We start from the raw sequence: 26,230 nt of genomic DNA on the forward strand, positions 1-26,230 counted from the left end.
GGTTATTTTAGATTACACCTAGCTATATAGTTAGCTAGCTAACAGCTGTCGTTATGCTATGTTTTTGGGGAAGAACATTGTTTGCATCCATGAGCTAGCTAGCTTTTTTTATGACCAGCACCGTAGGTGCACGAGACAACTTTTCCAGCATCATAGCATACGTATCGATGATTCATTGTGACATATGAAATACGAGTGATAGTGTAATCAATGTGTAATAACGTAAAAATTGTATGAACGCGTTAAATGATTATGTGAAGTGCAGTTATATTCAGGTCCTGATTGGTCAACAAGCTTATTTGACACGTCAAATAACACACAAAGACCCAAATGGCATCCCAWAGAAATCCTGGTTGAGAATGAAATGACTGAACAAATGAACAACGAACCAGCACAGCAATTAAGTGAAATAAATCGGTTTTGATTATGTTTTACTGGTAATGGGGACATAGYCAATGCCAACAAAGTCTGCTGTGTGGATCGAGCAGTCAACAAGTCGAGCAGTCATTTGAAAGAGTAAGAAATATATTTTGATTTGTTTAACACTTTTTTGGTACCTACATGATTCCATATGTGGTATTTCATATTTTTTATGTCTTCACTATTATTCTACAATGTAGGAAAAAGCACAAATAAAGAAAAACCCTTGAATGAGTAGGTGCCCAAATTTTACAGGTACAAAATGTTATTACATTTTGCATAAGAGCGATATCTTATGGGTTCCCCATCCGTATGTAAGGCTTGCTTTGTATGTAAGGCTCCGTATGTACGTTTATTTTATATATTACATACTTCTGGTACATTCTTTCACCCTCTCTCCACTGGGATTATCTGCCTCTGACCCTATTTACGGGGTCTGAGTTACTGGCTTACTTGTGCTCTTCCATGTAGTCCCTAGGAGGGGTGCGTCACTTGAGTGGGTTGAGTCACTGATGTGATCTTCCTGTCCGGTTTTGCGCMCCCTCAGGCTCATGCGGTGGAGGAGTTCTTTGTGGGCTACACTCAGCCTTGTCTCAGGGTAGTAAGTTGGTGGTCTGTTGATATCCCTGTAGTGGTGTGGGTGTTATCCCTTGACAAAGTGGGTGGAGTTATATCCTGCCTGGTTGAGTATCATTGGAYGGGGCAACAGTGTSCCCTGACCCTGTCTCAGACTACAGTATCTATGCTGCAATAGTATATGTGTCCAGGAGGCTAGGATCAGTCTTATATCTGGTGTCCCGTGTGAATTTAAGCAATTCTCTCTCTCCCTTCCAAAGGACCTGAGCCCTAGAACCTTGCCTCAGKACTACCTGRCCTGATGACTCATTGCTGTCCAACTGGTCGTGCTGCTGCTCCAGTTTCAACTGTTCTGCCTGCAGCTATGGAACCCCTGATGCGCTACCTTGTCCCGGACCTGCTTTTTTCATCTTTCACTGAATGCTCGGCTATGAAAAGCCAATTGACATTTACTCCTGAGGTACTGACCGGTTGCACCCTCTACAACCACTGTGATTGTTATTTGACCTTGCTGGTCATCTATGAACATCTTGAAGAACAATCTGGCCATGTGCTCTCTGAGGTTTTAGGCTGGGTTTCTGTATAYGCACTTTGTGACATCTGCTGATGTAAAAAGGGCTTTATAAATACATTTGATTTTATTTGATCAGTGGGTGATATTTGTATGTTTTCATTGGAGGAGTGTGGTTACACAGATGTGCTCYCGAAACAGATTAGAATATCAAGAACAATTGGAGTTTGTTTTGTTGGTGGTGTAGGCCTGTGTAAACTAAAAGACGTATCAGAAAAGTCAGAATTTCTGATTCAAATCGCATTGCTGGGAGTATCATCACGAGCAAGAGTCCCGTCATAGTTAGACAGGTGAAACATAGCTAGCTTCACTGCAAGATGGATATGACTAACGTTAGCCCTCGTCGTAGCTATAAAATCAAAACAATGATTTGGCATATCTGACCACCCCCACTAGCCTCAACTCTCGAGGCACATTCTGCAGCTGAAAAGCTTCATACCGTTGGGCTCTTACTATAGTAAAAGTAGAGCTAACGTTAACTAGCTACAGTACATACTTAAAGGATATGTTTGCTATTCTGCAAAGCTGTCAGAGACATAGTTAGCTACAGTAGCTAACGTTAGCTAGCTACCTAGACTAGAGAGACCTTGCTAACTAGTTACCGTACGTTGGTTATTCTAAAAAAACGTTGGAGAATTTGCCCTCAGTATCATGGTAGAGACTAAAGCGCTAAATTTGCTTGCTGCGTTTCTTTCATGTAACGTTAGCTAGGTGAATTGTCAACACAGACATGGAGGAAGAAACTAGGAAGAAACGTGTCTATCAACTAGCAAGCTAGCTAACGTTAGCAACATCCTTGTAAAGATAGCTAACACGACTTAAGGGGAAGGCTTTCATTTGCGAATGACACACTTTTGCAGATTGCAGTCAMAAATTAAGACTCACCTAAGAAATGATATCTTGATAGAAACACTGTAACTTGACTAATCTTGTGTCAGCTGTTCGCAGCTACAAACGCACACGCTGTCGCTTGGAAGGGCGCGATCCACAGCAAGCAAGGCGCGTTTTGATGACGTAACATATTAGCTTAATTTGTTATTTTAGATCGTGCACATAAATACATGTCTGTGCCACCACCAGCTTCACTAAAATACTAAACTTTTGATCTCAAATCCTAAATGCTGAACTATAGAGACATTTTAAATGTTAACTTCATTGTCCAAATCGTGCAGTCATGGTCCAAATGCAGTGCCTTCGGAAAGTATTCAGACTCCTTAACTTTTGTCCAAATCGTGCAGTCATGGTCCAAATGCAGTGCCTTCGGAAAGTATTCAGACTCCTTAACTTTTTCCACATTTTGTTACGTTATTCTAAAATGGATTAAATATAATTTTCCCCTTACCAATCTACACACAATACCCCATAATGACAAAGTGACACAACGGTTTGGGTCTCAGGCACCATGAGACCCAAACACCATGAGACCCAAACCGTTGTTGGGGGCTTGCGCTGCTGCCATGCTGCCATCAACAGACATTAGACAGGCTCTTCAGCACAACAACAGGCTCTTCACATGAAAGAAGTGCGATAAGGGACGGAGTGAGAAAATCCCAGCGCTGATTACATAAATTATTGCTGTTGATATGCAGCCATGCCATGTCGAAAAACCGTGCAGGCTCGGATGGAGAAATTGTGYAATGATTGCTCTGCAAGTACAAAGCACAAGCTCTCAAACACCACATACACGGCGTTAACATATTACTGGACGTCCATGAACACGCAGTCATACATCACTGGAACGAGCCATCACATTGATGAGAAGTGGGACATGAAGTCCCATGGACTGACCACCGAGAACATGGAGGAGAGAGACACAGCAGTAAGGTGAGCGCTGTCTGATTGCAATGAAGGAGATATAGAGACCCTATTAAATTACTAGAGGGTCTATGTCATAAACACCTCAAAGTTCYAAATGGGGTGAAAATGTCAGCCATATTTGTGAGGGAGAAATCTTAACCAGTCTAATTAAACTTATGCACGAAAATAAAAGTATGGCATGTGATATATCAGAAATTGTGAAATATAAATGTCAACCTAAAACATTGTCATATAACTAATAATACAGTTTATATGGGTTTATACCAATTTCCTGTATAGTTCATGTGATATGTGCAAATAATTTCATAAAAACATGAAACGTGTACAGTTAGGGGCCCTGACTATCAAAACATAGGTGTAGACATCACATTTTCTGTGTTATCATGGTTGGTTCTACAGATATGATGGAAAATACATTGCCTGGTTATGGAGGTTACATTTTTAAATGCCCAAACCAGTAGAAAGCCAGAGCTTATCCATGATGTTGCACAACGATTTAAGTCAATAAGTCATCGTTTTAGTCAAAGTATGATATAGTTGGGCTTGAAATCTGAACTGCCCACTTCGTGCAAATCCATGTGATTGCAGTGTCTTTTCCTATGATATGACATACAAATTGTTTAAAGCCTACGTTTAATTTCAGGGCTGAGTTTTATTTTAATGTTACCGCCACCCAGCATGGCATTATTTATTAATCAGAAACAGCTGCAAAATTATAAGTTTTCGTGACTAAGATGAGCCAAACAGCCTTGTGTCCACATGGCCGCCTGAGCCATGAAACAAATAAAAATAGGGGGGTACAAACTTATGTTTCTGCATCACTACTTATTTTACCACACAATTATCATAATCCATTGGATAATTTGTAAATGTTAATTTATTGTTGAGCTAGTCTGTATTATTTTTTATATATGACCATTTTATGAATCGTATAGTTGCGTGATATGATCGCATTTAGCAAACCCGCTCCCMTCGCTGCCCCAAGATTAATGGTTTACTCTACTGCTTTGATTGGTATGATGTTAGCTAGAAACCACAAGTGTCTACAGTGGCGAACCGTCATTCAGGGCAGAGCCCCACCTGTTTTGATCCCCACTTGTTCAGCTAAAGAAATTTATTAAAAAAGAAAAAAGTTGTTGCCTGTTTTGCATGTTAATTTGGCATTAGTATGTGTCACATCAGTTTGCAAACAATGTAAAAAATATATAATAATCATTGAGTTAATAAAGCCGCATACAAATATATATATTTCTTTGTTGTTGTTATTTTTACCCCCTTTTTCGTGATATCTAATTGGTAGTTACAGTCGTCTCATCACTGCAACTCCCGTACGGACTCGGGAGAGGCAAAGGTTGAGAGCCATGCGTCCTCCAAAATACGACCCTGMCAAGCCGCACTGCTTCTTGACACACTGCTCGCTTAACCCTGAAGCCAGCCGCACCAATGTATTGGAGGAAACACCGTACAACTGGYGAGTGAAGTCAGCTTGCAGGCGCCTGGCCCGCCACAAGGAGTCGCTAGAGTGCAATGGGACAAGGACATCCTGGCCGGCCAAACCCTCCTCGAACMCAGACGTTGCTGGGCCAATTGTGCGCCGCCTCATGGGTCTGCCGATCACTGCCAACTGTGACACAGCCTGGGATCAAACCCAGGTCTCTAGTGAYGCCTCAAGCACCACTATGCAGTGCCTTACACCGCTGCGCCACTCGGGAGGCCCCCCATGGTGTCACTTTTGACATCTTGATTCAACCTTCTTTTTCTTCAGAGTTCCCAGTTGTCTTGAAAGCACCATCAATCCAGAGCATCCCAGACTTTGATGACAAAATCTGCCCACAAGGACCACYGCGCCAGCTTCCTGTTCAAGTGAGCACAGCACAACAAGGTGAGTCCAAAAATGTATTGTATGCTGCTCCATAAATGATGTAATATGCCAAGGAGATCTGTATACCGTAGCTAAGAAAGTAATACTAAGTGTATGTTGTGTAGTAAGCTATTAGTAGCCCATGTGCCTCACCCTAATAATTTGGTATCTTTCCCCCTCATAACTTAGCCTACTGTTCTGACTTGGTGGTGTACATGTAGCCTATAGCCTGTTTTAGAGAAATGTAATCATTTAATATTGTAAGAGCTTTCATTGTCTGATTATGCCCACTTTATTTATCCTATGGTTCTGACTTGGTGTACGTCTGTCCTAGCTCGCTCATTAATGTCTTAATCAAAATTACAGATAGCCTCTTATCCGCTCGTCGCTCCCTTATGCCATAGTTTGCATATCTCAATTGTCAGTATAAAACACATTTGTTTAAGCAAGTCAGCCATATCAGCTATGTTTTTTTTAAAGGCAGTMCATGAGGCTGAATGAACTGTTTCGCTGCCAGACAAGGCTCCGTTGACAGCCAGGTGTAGCAGTGGTAAGGATTCACTCCATGGTGCTGAAAAAAAAGCTCTGCAGTTGGAACAGCTTTATCTAGGCCCGAACAGTTTGTGGGCACCGTTTGTCACTGTTATAGTGCAATTAATGTATTGTTTAGTGGCATGCATAAAAAAATGGGGGAGTTTGCCSCACCAAGATTTGCATGCTAAAATCGCCACTGAGTGTCTACCCAGATAATGAAAAGGCACCCGAAAAATTAAATTCAAGGAACTAATAGTTACATGTCATTTGCGACGTGCATGATCATGAGCAAAGTCATTGTAGCCCATCATTTCACTTCCACTGTGAGAACCATGAGCATGGGCTGACTTTCCTTTGCTGTTCCACAGCTGAAGCCTACCAAAGTTTGCACCGTGTCCATTACAATGTAGAAAAACGCAATAGTTATCCATATTACTGGAGCTTCATTTTATTCAATTTTTATGGCGGATTCACGGCCGCAATTTATGGAAGATGCCAAAACTTTGGCAATAACAAGCATTGATATAGGGAAAACGATCTATTGTTATGACAAATCCAGCTTCAAAACCAGCCATAGGGCCAGATGGCTAAACATTTGAACAGGGTGTAGTAAAAAAAAAAACAGCAACAACAGATAACATTAGCTAGCTAGATAGTGTAGCTAGTATGCTAATCTTGAGTTGGAACCTAAAAGTGCATCTCGAGGACAGGAAATAACATTGAAATAGTGGCAGAGTTTTCTTTTTAAATGGCAGTTTAAACATTAAATGTTTTACATTTGTCACATCCTTAACAGTTAATAACCTTTGGTTTTCAGATTTAACAACATTTCTTAAAGCTTAGTTATATTGAAATTTCTCGGTTGTGCCTTTCACCTGTGTAAAACCTTTTAATTCCCCCTTCCAGTGTGAGCAAGATAATCTTCATTTTCGGCACCAAAACTATTCTAATCACAACTATAATATTTAGCCCAATCTTGATTAAATGCCACGGCAAAGGTTTTCCTGTTTGTTAAAAGTTGCAGTTATGGACTGCCCTCTTCAATTAAAACCACGCTTTCAATGGGGTTCAAGTCTAGAGACTGAGATGACCATTGCAAAATGTTGATTTTGAAAAACAGAAGCATATGCAGAACAGTATGTCATACCTATGGTAAAATATGGTGGTGGATCTTTGATATGGAACTATTTTGTTTCTACTGGTACTGGAGCCCTGGCTAAGGTCAACAGCCTTGTTTGTCAAGAGGCGTGGAAGGGTGGGGAAGGTACCTGCAGTCAGAGAATAAGACAAGGATGCAAATGATATCCACTACTCTACCGGTCCAGAAGACATCAGCTAGACAACCAGCATCTTCCAACTCTCAGAGTTAAGTTTGCTTTCACTGGGGCTGATCTCAGATGTACATAGGTGGATAAGTGTTCGTAACTCGGTCCATCCCTGTCACAGAAGACTCAGAATTAACCTGGTGTGCTCTCTGTGCTCTCGTAGAGAAAGGCCTGTTGTGCTTAAGGGATGAAGATCCAGATTGTGATACTGCTGTTTGCTCTAGTGAGCATCCCTTTAGCAGCAAGCCTCAACGAAGCTACCCTTAATGAAGGTATGTCTAGTGTGTGTGTGTGTGAGACAGGTGAGTGTAGAGTGTCTCTGTCGGTCTCTGGGATGACAATAAAAAAAATGTTGGTCAAGAGGTGAAAAAAAGTTACAATTAGAACCTGTAGAGTACTTAAAGCATACATATGTGCAAATTAGGCTGAAATTGTTAGCTGTAGCTAAAGTGTTAGGACAACCGTAATAACCATGAAAAATATCTTTAAGCTGCTTGTTGGTGTACTGTGACATGTGAGATACCTTCCTAACATAGTCATTGTTCTGCTATTATTGTCATAGCAGCTAATCATACCCTTATTCCAATTGGCACTCCTATATCCAATGTTGAGTGTTCTGGCGCAAAATGCTGCTTTGCATTATCCAGTTGAGTGTTACACATTGCAGGTGGATGAGATCAGAGACCTAAGGGCCTAGATTCCATCCATAGCACCAAAGATCCACGCTRTTGTGCGATTTAAATTCAAAGGCAATGTTCCCACTTTAGCTGAGACTGCATTCACCCTAAACGGTAAAACACTGCATATGTCGGTTCAATAGAAAATTATCCAGCTATAAGGCAGATCTTCCACACTACAGATTGAATCTAACCCCTTATCTAACCCCAATGCTAAAAAATGTATTCTATTCAACTGAGACATTTACTTTSTTTGTATTCTTATATTTKATATTTTGCTTCTTATTATTGTTGCATTGTCGAGAAGGAACCTGCAAGTAAGCATTTCGTTGGACAATGTGTATCCCGTACATATGACTAATTCAATGCAGGAAAACTGAAATCAGTCTTACCTCATTTCTACCAGCATCTCACGTGTGCAATTAGAGGCRGAAAAAAACTCTAGATCAACTTTACCCCACACACAGAAACGCATAAAGCTCTCCCTTGCCCTCCATTTGGCAAATCTGACYGTAACTTTAKCTTCCGGATTCTTGCTTACAAGCAAAAACTAAAGCAGGAAGAACCTGTGCAGAGCTCAATACGGAAATGGTCCAATGAAGCGGATGCTAAGCTACAGGACTGTTTTGCTAGCACAGACTGGAATATGTTCCAGGATTAATCCGATGGCATTGAGGAGTGTAAATTCTTTGACGACATCATCCCCACAGTGACCATACGTAATTTTCCCAACCAGGAGCCATGGATTACAGACAACATCCACACTGAGCTAAAGGCTGGAGCTGCCGCTTTCAAGGAKYGGGACACTAATTCGGACGCTTATAAGACATTCCGCTACGCCCTCTGTTGAAACATCAAACAGGCAAAGCATCAATAAAGGACTAAGATGGAATCCTAYGAATCTGACACTTGTCGGATATGGCAGGGCTTTCAAACTATCATGCATTACAAAGGGAAACCCARACACGAACTGCCCAGTGATGCAAGCATACTAGACAAGCAAAATGCCTTCTATTCTCACTTCGAGGCGAACAACACTGAACCATGCATAAGAGCACCAGCTGGGYGATCACACTCTGTGAGTAAGACCTTTAAACAGTTTAACATTCACAAGGCCGCAGGGCCAGACGGATTACCAGGACATGTACTAAGAGCATGCGCTGACCAGCTGGTGAGTGTCTTCACTGACATTTTCAACCTCTCCCTGACCCAGTCTGTAATACCTACATGTTTCAAGTAGACCACCATAGTCTGTGTGCCCAAGAACGCCAAGGTAACCTGCCTAAATGACTATTGCCCCRTAGCACTCACAGCTGTAGCCATGAAATGCTTTGAAAGGCTTGTCATGGCTCACATCAACAGCATCATCCTAGACACCCTGGACCCACTCTAATTCGCATACCGCCCCAACAGATCCACAGATGACGCATTCTCTATTGCACTCCACACTGCCCTTTCCCACCTGGACAAGAGGAACAGTGTACTCTGAGAGGGTTTCATCAGGGAAGTATTTGTACTCCAATGTAGTAAAGAGGAAGGAATGTCATTTTCAGGGTACAATGGTATACTTAGTTAGTAGTAGGCCTACATGTTATTCAAACTCTACCCCAAGAACTTTATACAATAACTGGACCCCACAAACTGATCCATCTGAAACTCTGTCTGAGCATCAAGGACCATTWTGTTTGTGTTGGGAGGTCAATAGGTTGCTAACCATGTGCTACAGCTAAGCTGATCATGTGTTACTGGACCCTGGTGTATTGTAAATGTGCATGCTGAAAGCACTAGTATGTGCTATTCTAATTAAAACAAAATGTATATTAGGCTACATTGTATTGTTTTACAACTTTTGTCGTCTTCTTTACCAGAGCAGTACACATGATGGCTACAGGTTAAAAGCGAAATCATTATGGTCAACTGATCATCGTACAGGCAGATACAGTTGGGGTCAAATATATTGGTRCCCTTGTACGATTCCCTATTTATTTTGAAATACATTGAAATTTAAAAAACGCTCATGTAATATTGTTTGATTTACAACTGCACATAACTCCCAAAATGTAATAATAAAGACTGAAATTGCGATTTTTCACTAAATGATTCAAAATTCAAATTMTTTTGGTTGGAGCCAAGTTATTCTCGTTTACTGTGTAATTTACTACGCTTTGATATCCACCACCAACTACTGTAACTCAACAACAAAAAATGTATGGTGTGTCTATGCCTGCAAGTTGCTACAGTATGTCTGATATTTGTCTCAAATATTTTCCTCTGCTGCTTTCTTGGTTGAACCAGGTCTCGCTTGAAAAATCAATTCTCTCTCAATGTGACTAACCTGGATAAATAAAGGTTAAGTAAATCAAATAAAGTCAGTGTTAACAGAACAATAGAAGCCAGGGGATTCAAACACAGCAAATGTATTGCTCAAAAAAGTATACACATGAAAGAACAAATTGTACAAGTGGATTAAACAAATGTTTTTCCGKGATTGTAACAGTTGTAACAAATCCATGACCCATTTATCAGGGAATCTTTAAGATCCAATATGTATACTGACCGAAAAGGTGTTGGCTTGAAATTAAAATACATTATTAATCAGGGTGGAATGATATTGTTCAGATATCTGCAAGTGATTCAAAGTAGGCCTATTTTATCCAAGAAATGTTGAATAAATGCCAGGTGCTTTTGCATCATGTATGCAGTATTGGAACCAAAACATAATGTTTACAGAAAGGTAAACATTTGAGATTTTTGCAACAATTGACATTCAAAAAATTTGAAAAAAGTTATTTGTGGTTTTTGTTTGAAGGTGAATATTCCTCTAGTAGTAGTGAGATACCGCTATGGTGAGATATCATATCCATTTTTCGGTCTTTGCCTCCTGATTTAATGGGCTTGACCAATAAGCAAAAACATGTCTCCAAACCTCGGCAGCATTCCAATCGGCACCCTATTCCCTATGTGTAGTGCACTTTGCTGGTGCTACTGCCTGGCCACCATCTCCTTCACCCACAGCCCTTCTTTCTCCCTCCCCCTGGGCCATCCCAGTGCAGCCTGCCTCCTGTGGGGTCCAGTCCCAGCGCCACACATGAAGCATGTGGTCATAGAAGGAACAGCTGGCCATCAGGCAGGACACTGCAGGGCTGTCCACGGCAGGGTTAGGACAGGCAGGTGGGCCTGCCACAGAGCTAGCAGATGACGGGGATAAACTCTCAGGTATGTAACGTCCTGTGTCATCCTCCAAGGAGGTGTCGAAGCTGGCAGTGGGAGATTCATACTGAATCCTTAGGTGTCCTCCTGTACGGCTCTCTGTTTGGGACTGTCTTGGCTCTGTGGTTTCCAGAGGGGAGCAGGGGGGAGGCTCCTCCAGGGAAAGCTGGGACCAGTCAGCCCCATAGGCCAGGGAATTGTGGAGGATATAGGAGGCTAGGACAGAACATGCTCCTCCGCTGCCCACTAGAGGAAGAAGTAAATATTACAGGTTTGACAAAATGACAAGACATAACTTGGGTCTTATTCATAAGAACACAGGGTAGAAAAACTTTTGCAATAAAAAAACAAGTGTTTCTTATTGGACAAATTCAGGTAGGCACCTCCCCGCTTCAGTTGTTTCCTTGTGAATACAACCCAGCTCTTCAACCAGACAGACATGGTAGTTGTGGCAAAGCGGCGAGTTTTCATGTGAGCAGCATCACGTCCCAGACAGTCAGACTCACCCAKAGCTTGCTGGCAGTGAAGGATGTGGAAGTCGTTGTGCATGCAGGYAGCCAACAGCAAGTGCTCATGGGTAGGATGCCACTTCAGTCTCCACACTCCGCCACCCAGAGCACTCTCACTGAGAGGCTGACGCATGTTCCTCTCGTCCCACAGGAGCACCTGCTCGTCATAGCTACAGGACAGGAGAGAGTTCACATGATTCACTGCATCTCAAATGGAACACCATTCCCTATATAGTGCACTACTTTTGTCCCGAGTCCAGATATTTCCTATAGAGTGCACTACGTTTGAACAGAGCCCTATGGGCTCTGGTCAAAAGTAGTGCACTACATTGAGAACAGTGGGCCATTTCGGACGCAAGCACTATAGGGTTCGTATGGGCCTCAGGGTTTGACACCAATCTATCTTTCACACATCTGGTAAGTAACATCAATGAGTATGTTGATAGAAAAAACKGATTACTCAGCTTTTCTCCCAGGGACACATAGTGAATATAAAAAGGGGAGCTTGATGAATACAAGGATTATAGTATATTATAATACCAGCCTGGCCTTTTGAAAATAAAACACCTGACTGAAATAGTCCAATCAMTGTTCATTTACCTGCCTGTGGCTAGAATGCGCTCCCGATGTGGACTACTGTGTACACTGCATACACCCATCGAGTGCCTTCAAGAGAGGAAAAACAGTATTGGTTACATGTTCATTTAAGACTTGTTTCTGATGCACCTACTTACTTTGCCATGGGGATGGCGAATGCATTTTGACTGCGTATTGTGTCAACATGCTCACCTCTTGCTGGTGAATGTGGGGGAAGAGGGACCCATCCTAAGATCCCATCCCTTAAGTTTGCAGTCATCCCCGCCTGCCAGGTGCATTCCATTCAGACATCACACACCCACACACACACAGAGAAGATAAAAACATAGGATGTTTGTCACAACTTTTTTAAAAACGAGGATCCCGTCTACTCAAAAAGCATGACAACCCTGATCACCTTATTAAGGCAAAGTGTAAACATCATCATCGCACAAGGAGGGGCAAACATTGAGGTTTCAGAAACAAAAGACAGATAAACAGAAAATAGGATGGATAACACAGAACTTGACAGGAGAGTATTGAGCACTAAGCAGCCTGTATTAGCTAGATGTGTTTCGAGAGGGAGTGTTACCGGAGTAGACAAGCTGAGTATCCCAGTATGAGAACGCTGAGATCCAGGCTTCAAAGTCGTGGGCCTTCCACTGTGATACAGCAGTGAGACTGTTCTCCCCCAGGGACAAGACGTTGACACAGCCTGCAGAGTCACTGGACACCACACGCACGTCACTACTGCAGAGAGGAAGAGGAGAGGATACGCCATGGTTGCGTCTCAAATGGCACCCTATTCCCTATWWTGTGCACTACTTTTAAACAGGGCCCACAGGGATGAAAACCCTAGGTAATCACATAACTTAGTACTATATCCTAAACAATTCTATTGCGCTGCTCTTTCYCTGACAATATTAAAATGTAAAATGACTTAAATGGAATATTAGGAATATGTCATCCTAAAATGATATTACTCCTGTCTGAGCAGACAAAACCATTCAAAATACTACATCAGAGAGCAYAATTTAGCCACAGAGGATCAATAGYTTCCAAAAAGTTGCTGTGGATCAAGTTTTAGCATAAGCACTTAAAGACGGGAWGGCCACAATTTGGGCCGCATGCACGCCAAATATAGAACAGCTTGTTGCGTTGTGGCCAGAGACATATAATCCAAAGAAGGGTTTTGAAAACCTCTAAGCCTGGCAATTTGACTGTTAAACTCATGGGTACACTCGCTATTGCTGCCAGTCCTGACTTGAATGGATTATATTGCCATGGTTGGTTGCGGCTGTCARTTGGCCTTTCGCAAATTTCAAGATATAATTGCGAGAAAAACTTCGAAAACGTTCGGAAAGCAAATGCCTACTGCTGAAAATAGAAGACTAATCTGTCTGTAGAAGCCAACAATTTTTTTTCGCAACTACTTTTGAGCGATTCTGAGCGAACAACACTGTTTTTCTAAGTAGCTTATCTTGAAATAAGCTATTGGCATGAGTGCATCGGCCATCGCCGGTGAGTAGCCTAGGCTTCATCTTCATCATTCAGTGCCACTGGAAAGTTATTTAGTAGCCTACTGCAACCTATAATATACACTGAGTGWAAAAAAACATTGCGTTGCATCCCCTCTATCCTCAGTACAGCCTCAATTCGTCGGGGCATGGACTCTACAAGGTGTCGAAAGCGTTCCACAGGGGTGATGGTCCATGTCTTCCCACAGTTGTGTCAAGTTGGCTGAATGTCCTTTGGGTGGTGGACCATTCTTGATATACACAGGAAACTGTTGAGCGTGATAAACCCAGCAGCTTTGCAGTTCTCGACACTCAAACCGGTTTTGTCTTGCCCATTCACCCTCTGAATGACATACATACACAATCCATGTCTCAATGCTTAAAAATCAAATAAAGGGGGATTAGAAATGATGCAAACAATTAAATTGATAGTACCTACAATCTGCAATATTAAAGCTGATCTACCCCCCCAAAATAAAAATAAAATACAAATTATGTATTTTTGTTTTGTTTTTTTTACCCCTTTTTCTCCCCAATTTCATAGTATCCAATTGGTAGTTACAGTCTTGTCTCATCGCTGCAACTCCCGTATGGACTCGGGAGAGGGAAAGGTCGAGAGCCATGCGTCCTCCAAAATACGACTCTGCCAAGCCGCACTGCTTCTTGACACAATACCCGCTTAACCCGGAAGCCAGCCGCACCAATATCCCGGAGGAAACAACGTACACCTGGCGACCGTGTCAGCGTGCATGCACCCGGCCCACTACAGGAGTCGCTAGAGCGCAATGGGACAAGGACATCCCTGCCGGCCAAACCCTCCCCTAACCCGGACGACGCTGGCCCAAATGGATCTCCCGGTCGCGGCAGTGCTCAAACCAGGATCTCTAGTGGCACAGCTAGCACTGCAGTGTCTTAGACGACTGCGCCACTCGGGAGGCACAAATGATGTATTTTAACATGTAAATGACGTAGAATTGCATGAAATGCATTTATAAAAAGGCCCATTTATTTCAAGGCCCTGCAAAAGAAAATCCCCATGTGTGGAAATCCCCGCCAAAAATGCCTTTGTTCAGCTGTATGCCACTACGGAAATGTGACTATAGATGCATGCAATGCTTTATAATTTAATCTTTATTTAACTAGGCGAGTCAGTTAAGAACAAATTCTTATTTACAATGACGGACTACACCGGCCAAACCTGGACGAYGCTGGGCCAATTGTGCGCCGCACTATGGGACTCCCAATCACGGCCGGTTGTGATACAGCCTGGATTTCAACCAGGGTGTCTGTAGTGACGCCTCTAGCACCGAGATGCAGTGCCTTAGACAGCTGCACCACTCGGGAGCCCAAATAATTAACTTGAAAACAGACAAACCTACCACGGATATGCTTACATTTTGAAATTTTACTGACTATTAGAACATTAGTTGTCCAATCTGTGGCCTTTAGTAACCTCCCATGCAGCGTTCAGTATATCCCAAATGAAGCCATTATCCTCACCTGTTACCTCTTCCAGTGGACCAGTCTAATGACAGAGCCAACTTATCAGCGCCCAGTCCCAAACTGGTCACAGTCTGCAGAGCACACCGGCCTTCCTACTGGAGACACGTATCCATAAGAGCAATGCCCAAAGCTAGAGTTGCACAATTCCATAGTTTTTCTGAAATCCTGTTTAGAGGATTACAGATGTTGTGCTTATTCCATCCCGATTCCAGTAATATTGCAAATCAGGATCTCTGGACAACCAGGGAATTTGGGGAAGTTACCAGAATTTTGCAACYCTAGCCCAAACACTCTTTAACATAACGGACATGGATATTCGACAGTGAATGAATCTGTATCTCACCTGACTGTCTATGAGTCTGTGCAGCTGTATCTCCCCACTGGCTGTAGCCATGCCCAACAGAGGCCTCTCTGACACTGGCACATGACACCTGAGAATAGAGGTATAGCAACAAAGTCATCATCAAGGCCAGGTGGAGGATCTCCATTGAAATAGCTTTTTTAGTTCCGGACGAGGTTTAATGTGTCAAGGAAACCAAAAAAAGATTGTAGCTGTTTGCGTCATCTTACCATTTTAGATCTAATATAGCTGGTGTGTCAATCCGCTGCAGCTCACTGAGGGGCGGACACATAGGTCCTTGTTGACGAAACTTGAACAGGTACAGTCGGCCAATCCGAGTAGCCGCGTCCTCTGGTCCCTGATGATTSCACAATGAGAGAACTGTTACACCCCCTTATACACACACACCAGAGTCCCAACGTGTATGAGAAGAAGCACCTTTCTGATATACAGTCAGTGACATACATCATGGAGTATACAGTCATACACTACATGACCAAAAGTATGTGGACAACCTGCTCATCGAACATCTCATTCCAAAAATCATGGGCATTAATATGGAGTTGGGCCCCCCCTTTGCTGCTATAACATCCTGCACTCTTCTGGGAAGGCTTTCCACTAGATGTTGGAAYATTGCTGCGAGGACTTGCTTCCATTCAGCCACAAGAGCATTARTGAGGTCGGGCACTGATGGCTTAGATCGGGTTGCTTGTAGCTGGTTTGAGAATGATTTAAAAGACAGAACACAGTGTGTACTTACTGATGGCGTTAAGTCAGGATTTCTAGTCATAACAAAAGGTGTCCCACAAGGTTCGATTCTTGGTTCAGTTCTTTTCACAATTTATATTAACGGCATTGGTCTATTTGTACAAAACTGTAACTGTCATCTGTAAGTAGATGACACTGTTGTATACGCTACTGCCTCTACGGAAGCTCAGGCTCTGTTGACTCTTCAATCTGCTTTTACTACCTTGCAGAAAGCCTTGGTTGACCTGAAGTTGGTACTAAATGCTGGTAAAATCAAGTACATGYTATTTTACAAATCATGTAATGATGTAACTGATGATTTTTGCATAAGTACGTTAGATGGTGCCCCAATTGATCGTGTCCCCGCCTAAAAATATGGGCATCTGGATTGACGAAAAGCTATCTTTTCAAAAGCATGTTGACGAGTTAGTCAAGAAATTAAGAATTAAGTTGGGCTTCTTTTATAGGAATAGGGCTTGCCTTTCATTAAAAATAGTAGAAAACAGATAATTCAGTCTACATTTATTCCTGTTGAAGTGTATGGCGATATTATATACATGAATGCAGATGCCAGTGTTTTGGACACAATTTATCATAGCACACTTCGTTTTATAACATCTGACAGTTTTGACACTCACCACTGCATCTTTTAACATAAAGTTGGTTGGACATCACTAAAAACACGTAGGTTACTTCATCATTCTGTTTATAAAGCCTTGCTCAAACTACCAATTTACTTAACATCATTGTTGAAATATAGAAACTCGGATTACAACACTAGATCACAGGGTTGTTCGTGAGGAACTTCCCTTCTTTTCCTACCAGGGCCCCTATCATGTTTAAATAATCTCCAATAATGCTCATTAATATGTAAAATTAACATCTGTACAGAAAGACTCATGAGCCAAATTTACAGGGAGGAACTGCTTATGCATATTGGGGCCTTTTAAGGATTGGGAAAACTCCCAGCTGGATGGACATACCAGTGGAAGATACAAAACTTTTTTTGAATATACTCAAGGACCATTATTGCTTGTTTTAACCACTCCTATAAAATGGTAGATATCGACACCAACAGAAGTCTGATATCGTTATTACTGAAACAAGACCCAAGTGTATATATAAAAATCCAGTCAATTAAAAAATTGGAGACCTCTTACACTTCAGGTTTGTGACTTGCAAAAAATCTAGCAAAATGCTTGGCGCATAGGAATCAAAAGTTTTGTCAAATATTATTCACCTAATCAGACAGATTTTGTACGCATGACATACAGTGGAGAAATAATAAGCAAGTACTGGAAACATAGAACACTATGAAATATCGGGCACCAGGTCTGGTTTCACTAAGCTGATTTTGAAAAGGCTTTGATAAAGTACGAATGGAGTTTTATATATAAATCCTAGAATATTTCAATTTTGGAATCTCATTAGAAACATGGGTTAAAATTAGTATTAGTAAACCCTAGGTGTAAAATAGTAAAATAATGGCACATCTCAGACAATGTGAAACTATCTAGAGAGTAAAACAAGTGCCACTATCGGACATATCATTTAATATGCCATCGAAATGTAGATGTGTAAAATTAGATCAAACATTAATATTAATGGATTAGAAATCCGTGGCTAAAAACTAAGTTCATTGTACCTGATGATTTCATGTTTTATTTTAAAACCACAAACTAGAGTCTCTCCACGCGCTCATAGATGATCTAATTACCTTTGCTTCCTCTCTGGATTAAAACCAAATTATGATAAATTACAACTATTACGTATTGGCTATCACTAAAAAAAACATTTTATTGATTGCCATGTAGTGTTACCCATTAAATGGTCCTGACGGAGATGTGGACATGCCGGTATAAAAAATCCCAAAAAAGAAATGATCTCCACTCCATAAAATTCTTTACTAGAAAATGTTACAGAAAACATAGATAAGATCTGTGCTACCATGGAAAGAAAAACCTTATCTATTGTGAAAATCACGCTGCCTGATAACTCTTTAGTCATAGTCACATTTACCATATTTGACTTATGGCGTTTTGGCCTACACAGTGACTGCTTTTTAAATCATTCATTAAACAAAACAATATTCCATTTTATTTGGGAACGGCAAGCACAGATAAAATTGGAAAAAAGGGGCCTATTTATATAAACGTATGTGAGATGTCGGTAGGCAGAGAATTATTAATATTAAAGCATTAGAGACACTCTCACTAAAGGCATCAAGCTGACTGGATAAAGGTTTATACTTAAATTCCATAAACTGGTTTCTAGTAACATTGGTACGAATGTCTCATCCTATGTTCAAGAAGGGCTTTTCCCTTTATTCAGATTCACCTGCACTTTCGGTTTTTGAAAGGAAATATCTTCCAATATCCTATTTTTAAACAAGCCTTAAGAAGTTTGGTTGCAATTTCAGTTTAATCACCTGAAAGACGGAACAATAGTAAAACAATATTGTGGTTAAATTCAAATATAGTAATTGATAAAAAAACTGTATTTATCGAAGAAATGTTTAAAAATGATAATTTTGTGAATGATATCATAAATAGGACTGGTGGAGTTGTCACACATGCAGCTAACACCAGGACATATGGAAATGTCTGCTCTACCCAAAATTACAACCAATTAATTGCAGCATACCACAAAAATGGAAGAGGCAAGTAGAAAGGGAAAAAAGTAAGAACTTGTATGTCGGCCCTGTATTAAAAACATAAATGGTTAAAGAAAAGTGTGTTAAATAAAAACATATACCAATTTCATTTAAGGACAAAAAACTGGACAGTGCTGCCATATAAATTGCAAAATAGTTGGGAAGAGATTTTTCGATGTACCCATTCATGGCACATGGTTTATGAATTGATACGCAAAACAACGCCAGATTCAAACTTCAAATTTTTCAATTTGAATTACTGTACAAAAATTCTTGCAACTATAGAATGTTATATATATGGGGTATGACCAATCTTCCAGCTCTGCAGATCTGTTGGGAAGGCAGAGTCATTAGATCATTTGTTTGGTATTGTCCATCATGTAGCTTGTTTTGGTGTCACAGGTCCAGGAATGGCTGAATTGCAACATTTGCCTAGAACAACGCTACAGATAGCAATACTGGGATTTGAAAAGCCATAGTCAATCAATCAATAATATAATAGATTATTTACAAATAATGTTTATTTTCTTATTACAATCTGTAGAAGCTATGAGAATAGGAAGTTCAAATCTTTTGTGAAGCATCACACGCACAGATGAAAAAATATATGGCAATAAAAATCGAAATGGATGATTTGAAGAATAGTGGGAAGGTTGAGTGGAACTGAAGGTTGGGACTAATAAAGATAAACAATGTAGGGCATACGGGATCTGTAAATGTGTATAGGTGCGAGCTTTTGTGAAATAGGCAGTTACAAGGAAATAAAATTGGATGGACAACAGAAATAGAGGAAGGACTAAGAACAAACAGAGAGAACTATTATAAAGTAGACTGTGTCTGTAAAATAGGTATAAGATGGATACAATTGAAGGTAAAAGCAGAAGTGTTATTAGTTTACTCCAATTGGGGGAGCGGGTAGGTGCGGGAATAATAATAAAGGTATTTCCTATAAAAAAGATGATGTCTATATTAGGTATGTATGTATATATGTGTATATGTATGCATGCGTGTATGGATATTATATTTACCAGAAAAAATAGTGGGAGATTGGAAATGATGCAGACAATTACATTGAAGCAACATTCTTTCCGCAATATTAAGCTGATCCACCCCTAGAAAAAAAAAGGAAGAAAAATAAATAATAAATAAAATAAAATTAAAAAAGCTCATTTGGATGTGTTTTGGTCTCTGGGTCAGTTTAGGAGAAAGGATTCTTATATTGATAAATGTGTTTGTTTTGTTTGTTAATTGTGTATATAATATTTGCTATTTGTTTAATTGTGTGTTTTAAGTTGTGTATAATTTTATTTTCCTGTATTGTTACCAGGGCACATTTGCAAATGAGACCTAGGTCTCAATGTGTTTTTCCCTGGTTAAATGAAAAGTTACCTGTTTGGGATACCGGATGAAAAGCATGCCCAAAGTAAACTGCCTGCTACTCAGGCCCAGAAGCTAGGATATATATAATTGGTAGATTTGGATAGAAAACACTCTAAAGTTTCTAAAACTGTTAAAAATATGTCTGTGAGTATAACAGAACTTATTTGGCAGGCGAAACACAGAGGACAAACCATCCAGGATTTTTTTTTGTTGAATTGCTTTTCTATGGGAATCTAGATTTCTGAGGCATCTGGTTGCAGTTCCTAGGGCTTCCACTAGATGTCAACAGTCTTTAGAAATTGGTTGATGTTTTTCTTTTGAGTAAAAGAAGAAGTATGGCTGTTCAGACTGAGTGTCGAGTCTAGAGTACTGTTGTGTTTGGGGCGCACGCTTCACTTTAATTTTATCCACTATTGAATACAGTTTATTCCGTCTTAAATTTTATCGATTATATACGTTTTAAAATATCTGAAGGTGGATTAGGAAAGTTGTTTGAAATGTTTGGACGAAGATTACAGGTAATTTATTAGATAATGTGTAGTCATGTTGGGCGAGTTGGAACCGGTGTTTTTCTGAATCAAACGCGCCAAATAAATGGACATTTTGGGGATATAACGACGGACTTAATTGAACAAAAGGACCATTTGTGATGTTTATGGAACATATTGGAGTGCCAACAGAAAAAGATCTTCAAAGGTAAGGCATGAATTATATCGTTATTTCTGAGTTTTGTGTCTCGCCTGGCGGGTTGAAATATGATTGTCATGTGTTTGTTTGATGGGGTGCTGTCGTCAGATAATCGCATGGTTTGCTTTCGCCGTAAAGCCTTTTTGAAATCTGACACGGTGGCTGGATTAACAAGAAGTTAAGCTGTATTTTGATGTACTACACTTGTGATTGTATGAAAGTTAAATATTTCTAATAATTTATGTTGAATTCCGCGCTCTACAATTCACCGGATGTTGTTGAAACGTTCCGCTAGCGGAACCCCTAGCCGTAAAAGGTTTTAATAAATGTTGGGCGATTAGGCCTGGCTCGCAGTCGCCGTTCCAATTCATCCCAAAGGTGTTTGATGAAGTTGAGGTCAGGGCTCTGTGCAGGCCAGTCAAGTTCTTCCACACCGATCTCGACAAACCATTTCTGTATGGACCTCACTTTGTGCACRGGGGCATTGTAATGCTGAAACAGGAAAGGGCCTTCCCCAAACTACTAGTACAAAGTTCGACGCACAGAACAGACTAGAATTGTATGCTGTAGCGTTAAGATTTCCCTAAGRGGCCTAGCCAAACTTTACAGTTGGCACTATGCATTCGGGCAGGTAGCGTTCTACTGGCATCCTTCAAACCCAGATTTGTCTGTCGGACTGCCAGATGATGAAGCGTGATTCATCACTCCAGAGAACGCRTTCCCACTGCTCCAGAGTCCAATGGTGTCAAGCTTTACACCACTCCAGCTGCTGCTCGGCTTCCCGACGAACAGTTATTGTGCTGATGTTGCTTTCAAAGGCAGTTTGGAACTCGGTAGAGTGTTGCAACCAAGGACAGAGGATTTTTAAGTGCTACACGCTTCATTAAACACTCGGCGGTCCGTTCTGTGAGATTGTGTGACCAACCATTTCGGGGCTGAGCAGTTGTTGCTCCTAGACGTTTCCACGTCACAATAACAGCACTTAAAGTTGACCGGGGCAGCTCTAGCAGGCCAACAATTTGACAAACTAGGTGGCATCCTATGACGGTGCCACATTGAAAGTCACTGAGCTCTTCAGTAAGGCCATTCTACTGATAATGTTTGTCTATGGAGATTGCATGGCTGTGTGCTCGATTTTATACACCTGTCAGCATTGGGTGTAGCTGAAGTAGCTGAATCCACTCATTTCACGAAGAGTCCACATACACTATATATACAAAAGTATCTTAGCTTTGATTGTCTGCTTGTCTAACGATAGTATCTACAATCTTACCCCATCTGTCCCTTTCTGCAGTTGATATGTTCCACATGCCAGTATGTTGTGCCACTGTGGGATGGGGCACCACTCCACTGTGTCGGCACTCAGCTCTGTGTCGAACACCTGTAGACTGCGGGTCCTTGACTTCCAAGCCATCGCAAAATGTTCTGCATATTACTGGACCACAGCAGCAGTCAAATATGCAAATATGRACAGTGTCAACAATTATTATGCCAGGATAACACAGCCCACCATCAACAACATGAACACGGGTAACCTAGGATTGGATCAAATATTAGTTAACTAGCTAGCTAACTAACTATTTAACTGCTGGTTGAGATACATGMAACATAAACAAGCTAGCCTCCAGCTAGAGCATATATTTAGCAAAACCAGCACTAACGTTACTGTTAACAAGCTATAATTTACCTYCCTACTTGGCTAGCAACAGGCGTCTAGACGAACATCTAGCTAGCTACACAGTTCAAACTATAGTATTTCGATTTAATTATAACGCACATAATATCCCAATACGCTATATTTGTTTACAGATCAGCATATATTCTGATAAAGAAATTAGAAACATACATGTGAAGCAGCTATTCGGCTGGCAAACACTTCCTGAATGACGCTGCCACGTCACCGACTGGGGGCTAGATTCAGCATCGAAACGTTGCACAATGTTACATAGACGTGGGATATCACAAGCCAACCACTGGCAACCACACACAGTGGATGTTCCCTGACCATCAGCTCATGYCCACACCAACACAAAATATGGATGGAAATCTACCGTTGACCCAATCATCGTATTGCACCGTGGTAGATACAAAAGACCAGTCTAAACTAATATGCTACACGCATACAACATCTGGGATATTCAATGTTGGGTGAGTGTTGATAGCTATCTAGMCATTTCCGTATGGGTAGAAACCTTGCGTTATAACGACGTAAACTGACCAGAAAACTGACCTAGTGAGCTACAGTAGTTGTGGACATGTAGCTAGCTATTTATTATACATTAGCGATTATACAGTTTTGCTCAAATAGAGAGGCGATCTCATCTCATCGCCTCGGGTGAATCACAGTAAGCTCGTGCTGCAGTGTTCAGGTTAGTGCTAACAACAACAACAAAGCTGCCGCCAGTGGTACTATATAGATATTGCTATAATATTCACCTGTAAAAGAAATATCCATGACATTGGTGTAGTAACACATGCAGCTGACATCACACTTGTTTTCTGTTTCAGCTTGACAAATGCCTTTGATGTGTGGAGCACAGATTTCACCGAGGAGACATTGAACCAGTTTGTATGTATCCTGTACATATGTATGTACATATGTAGGTTCTTAATGAGTTATTTTGGCATTTCCCCTCTGTATATGATAACAAAATGACATGCACATTTATTTTCAGAGACAGAAGTTTGCCTTAAAGTCAACAGAGGAATTTATCCTGAAAATCAGGTATGTTTATCCCATTTCCCAGATTATTTTAATCCAAGGACCTCATGCACTCCTTGATATCCTTACAAGATCCTTGACACTTTCCATGCCTTTACAATACTTGCATATTCCTTTTATTCCTCCCCTCTCCTCTCCTATGTTCTTCCAGGTCTGCGTGTGGGAGTGGGAGTGTGTCKGTATCGGTGCAGGACACCAGTGCAGTGCTCTATGTAGTGGCCAGTCCAGGAGACCTGAGTGTGACTCTGTCCAGGCTAAAAGAACAAGAGGCTAAAGAGGTCCTGAGAGAGCTGCTGTTTAGAATGGCAGACAGCCTGACCCATTTAAACAATACTGGTGAGGTTAGGGACAAAGCTCTTATACAGCATACAAAGTTCTCCTCACATACTGTACTCTTTCCAATCTAGGGAAGGCCTTGCTAACTGCTGTTACAGAATGCATGTGTACTCTTACCACACGGTCTTTATGTTCTCTGTTGTGTTACTATGTTCTGTCCAGCAGGCCCTGCCTCATTCAGTCCTGGGAAGAGTCCGCACAAACGGAATACAGGTGCTGTGTGACAAGTTCTCTTCATCTTCTTTTTTCTGTAGATATGTATTTTTAGTTGCCTTGGTAAATTACAATAGAACATAGCTCATCCTCTAACGTATGAGGATGAGCTATCCTCATAGCTCATCCTCATAGAGGTGCATTAGGAACGATGATGTATAGTAAATGCCACYCTTGCTCTTTCAGACTTTGAGCCAAGGAGACACCAGCAGAGTGGCCAAACTATGGCAGTCAAGAAGCGTCTCCCAGGAGATTCTCTCATCAACCCAGGAACTAAGAGGTAGGTACCTTCTCACTGAGATCAGGACAGTGGATGTGTCCCAAATGGCACCCTATCTCATATATAGTGTACTGTTTTTTTACCAGAGCCCATAGGTCTCAGTTTAAAAGTAGTGCGCTATAAAGGGATAGGCCTTAATTCCAAAATAGTCCACTAATTTAAAAGGCTGGGCCCTGGTCAAAAGTAGTGCACTATAACTGGAATAGGGTGGCATTTKGGACGTAGCGAGAGACGGTCTTTACATACTGTATTTACATGCATCTGCATGCAAATAATGTGAAGAGACAAGTTCACTATTATTTATGTTTTTCTGACCTTTTTCAGAAAGCGTCAAGCAACCGGGGTGGCATTTGATGAAGAAGACGATCAATGATGATTTGCTAAGAGGAATGACCACAGTTGCTTTCCATCCTTGCTGTCACATTTCTCCAGCATACAAACAATATAGTGCATGAATGTTCTTTTAATCCACTAACACTAATCCATACAACTTCAACAAAAAAAAGATATACCTATTTAATGAATACTGTCCAAATGATGACAATCTACTTTTTAAGGACTAATGGGGTAGAGTCCCAAATGGCACTCATTCCCTACTTGGTGCACTACTTTTGACCAGATCCCTATGGGKCATGATTAAAAGTAGTGCACTATATAGGGKGCATGATTAAAAGTAGTGCACTATATAGGGTGCAATTTTAGACGCACTCATTATCATTACCTTAATCACTGTGGGAAGACTTGAAACATGATATTTAAAAAAATATATAATAATAATAATTCTCCCCAATTTCCGTGGTATTTAATTGGTAGTTACAGTCTTGTCTCATCGCTGCAACTCCCGTACGGACTCGGGAGAGGCGAAGGTCGTGAGCTGTGCGTCTTCCGAAACACAACCCAACCAAACCGCACTGCTTCTTGACACAGTGCCCGCTTAACCCGGAAGCCAGCCGCACCAATGTGTCGGAGGAAACACCGTACACCTAGCTACCGTGTCAGCGTGCATTGCGCCCGGCATGCCACAGGATTCGCTAGTGCGCAAACGGACATCCCTGCCGGCCAAACCCTCCACTAACCCGGACGCAGCTGGGCCAATTGTGCACCGCCCCATGGGTCTCCCGGCTGCAACAGAGCCTGGACTCGAACCCAGAATCTCTAGCCTTAGACCACTGCGCCACTCAAGAGGCCCGTATTTTAATCTTTTAACTTTATAATAATCATTACTTTTTAAAGCCATTCTCCTTGTCCAAACATTCATGTCGATTTGTTCTAATAACATAATTATAATTTTTAACAAGAGTCAAATCTGCTCAGGAAACCATGAAATGGATAGTGTATATCAGACTATGATTCTCATATCTATATTGTTAGCAAAATGACTGCAAGCCTTCAAAGAGCATGCACAGTAAACTATTTGGTTMTAATACCTAATGTTGAAGGTAGCTACTAGAATACCATAATTAAATGTATGATTAAAACCATAGATAAAAAGGACCCAATTGATACCTGATTTATTTGTCATTTYTTTTGTTTAAAAATCCAGATCACCCAACGTGAAGCACAGAATACAGAAACAACAGTAGAATCAGCAACAAGTCCAAATGTAACGCAAGAAGAACAAATATGAACAGATGCTTTACAACAGAAAAATGTCAGACACATTTTCATAAAATATATAGATATATATTATATTCATATGCACACATACACTACCTGGGTAAATTCCAAAGCATTTTTGCTTAGGAGCAAAGCCAAGTAACCACTAGATTGATGAA

At 41.0% G+C, this 26,230-nt stretch overlaps 3 protein-coding genes across 6 annotated transcripts in view; 1 reads left to right on the forward strand and 2 right to left on the reverse strand.

Annotated features, from left to right (window-relative positions):
• Window positions 1–2,546, reverse strand: part of ipo11 (importin 11) — a 245,206-nt gene extending 242,660 nt beyond the window's left edge. Inside the window, exon 1 of the mRNA XM_024001611.1 lies at window positions 2,453–2,546. The gene's annotated coding sequence lies outside the window, so the exon portion shown is untranslated. The remainder of the gene's footprint in view (window positions 1–2,452) is intronic.
• A 7,637-nt stretch (window positions 2,547–10,183) lies between these two features.
• On the reverse strand, window positions 10,184–22,843 carry dph7 (diphthamide biosynthesis 7). Of its 3 annotated transcripts, none has more exons than XM_024003144.2 (10): window positions 22,751–22,843; window positions 22,178–22,339; window positions 15,668–15,795; window positions 15,441–15,528; window positions 15,095–15,189; window positions 12,670–12,827; window positions 12,291–12,363; window positions 12,102–12,167; window positions 11,499–11,671; window positions 10,184–11,238 (listed from the first exon to the last, which is right to left on the reverse strand). In XM_024003144.2, exons 2-10 carry the CDS (start codon window positions 22,316–22,318, stop codon window positions 10,733–10,735), a joined length of 1,428 nt encoding a protein of 475 aa, XP_023858912.1. In that variant the 5' UTR covers window positions 22,319–22,339; window positions 22,751–22,843; the 3' UTR covers window positions 10,184–10,732. The 3 variants fall into 3 exon arrangements, with proteins under 3 accessions (XP_023858912.1, XP_023858913.1, XP_070303220.1); XM_024003145.2 differs by having other exon boundaries at window positions 22,178–22,329; window positions 22,751–22,831; XM_070447119.1 differs by lacking the exon at window positions 22,178–22,339 and having other exon boundaries at window positions 22,751–22,774.
• LOC111975014 (protein PAXX) lies at window positions 22,840–26,230 on the forward strand. Of its 2 annotated transcripts, none has more exons than XM_024003146.2 (7): window positions 22,840–23,052; window positions 23,413–23,473; window positions 23,580–23,629; window positions 23,778–23,962; window positions 24,125–24,175; window positions 24,362–24,455; window positions 24,780–26,230. In XM_024003146.2, the coding sequence occupies exons 1-7, from the start codon at window positions 22,898–22,900 to the stop codon at window positions 24,826–24,828; spliced, it is 645 nt and encodes a 214-aa protein (XP_023858914.1). In that variant the 5' UTR covers window positions 22,840–22,897; the 3' UTR covers window positions 24,829–26,230. The 2 variants fall into 2 exon arrangements, with proteins under 2 accessions (XP_023858914.1, XP_023858915.1); XM_024003147.2 differs by having other exon boundaries at window positions 24,128–24,175.

This window comes from Salvelinus sp. IW2-2015, linkage group LG15, assembly GCF_002910315.2.
Source record: "Salvelinus sp. IW2-2015 linkage group LG15, ASM291031v2, whole genome shotgun sequence".
NCBI lineage: Eukaryota > Metazoa > Chordata > Actinopteri > Salmoniformes > Salmonidae > Salvelinus > Salvelinus sp. IW2-2015.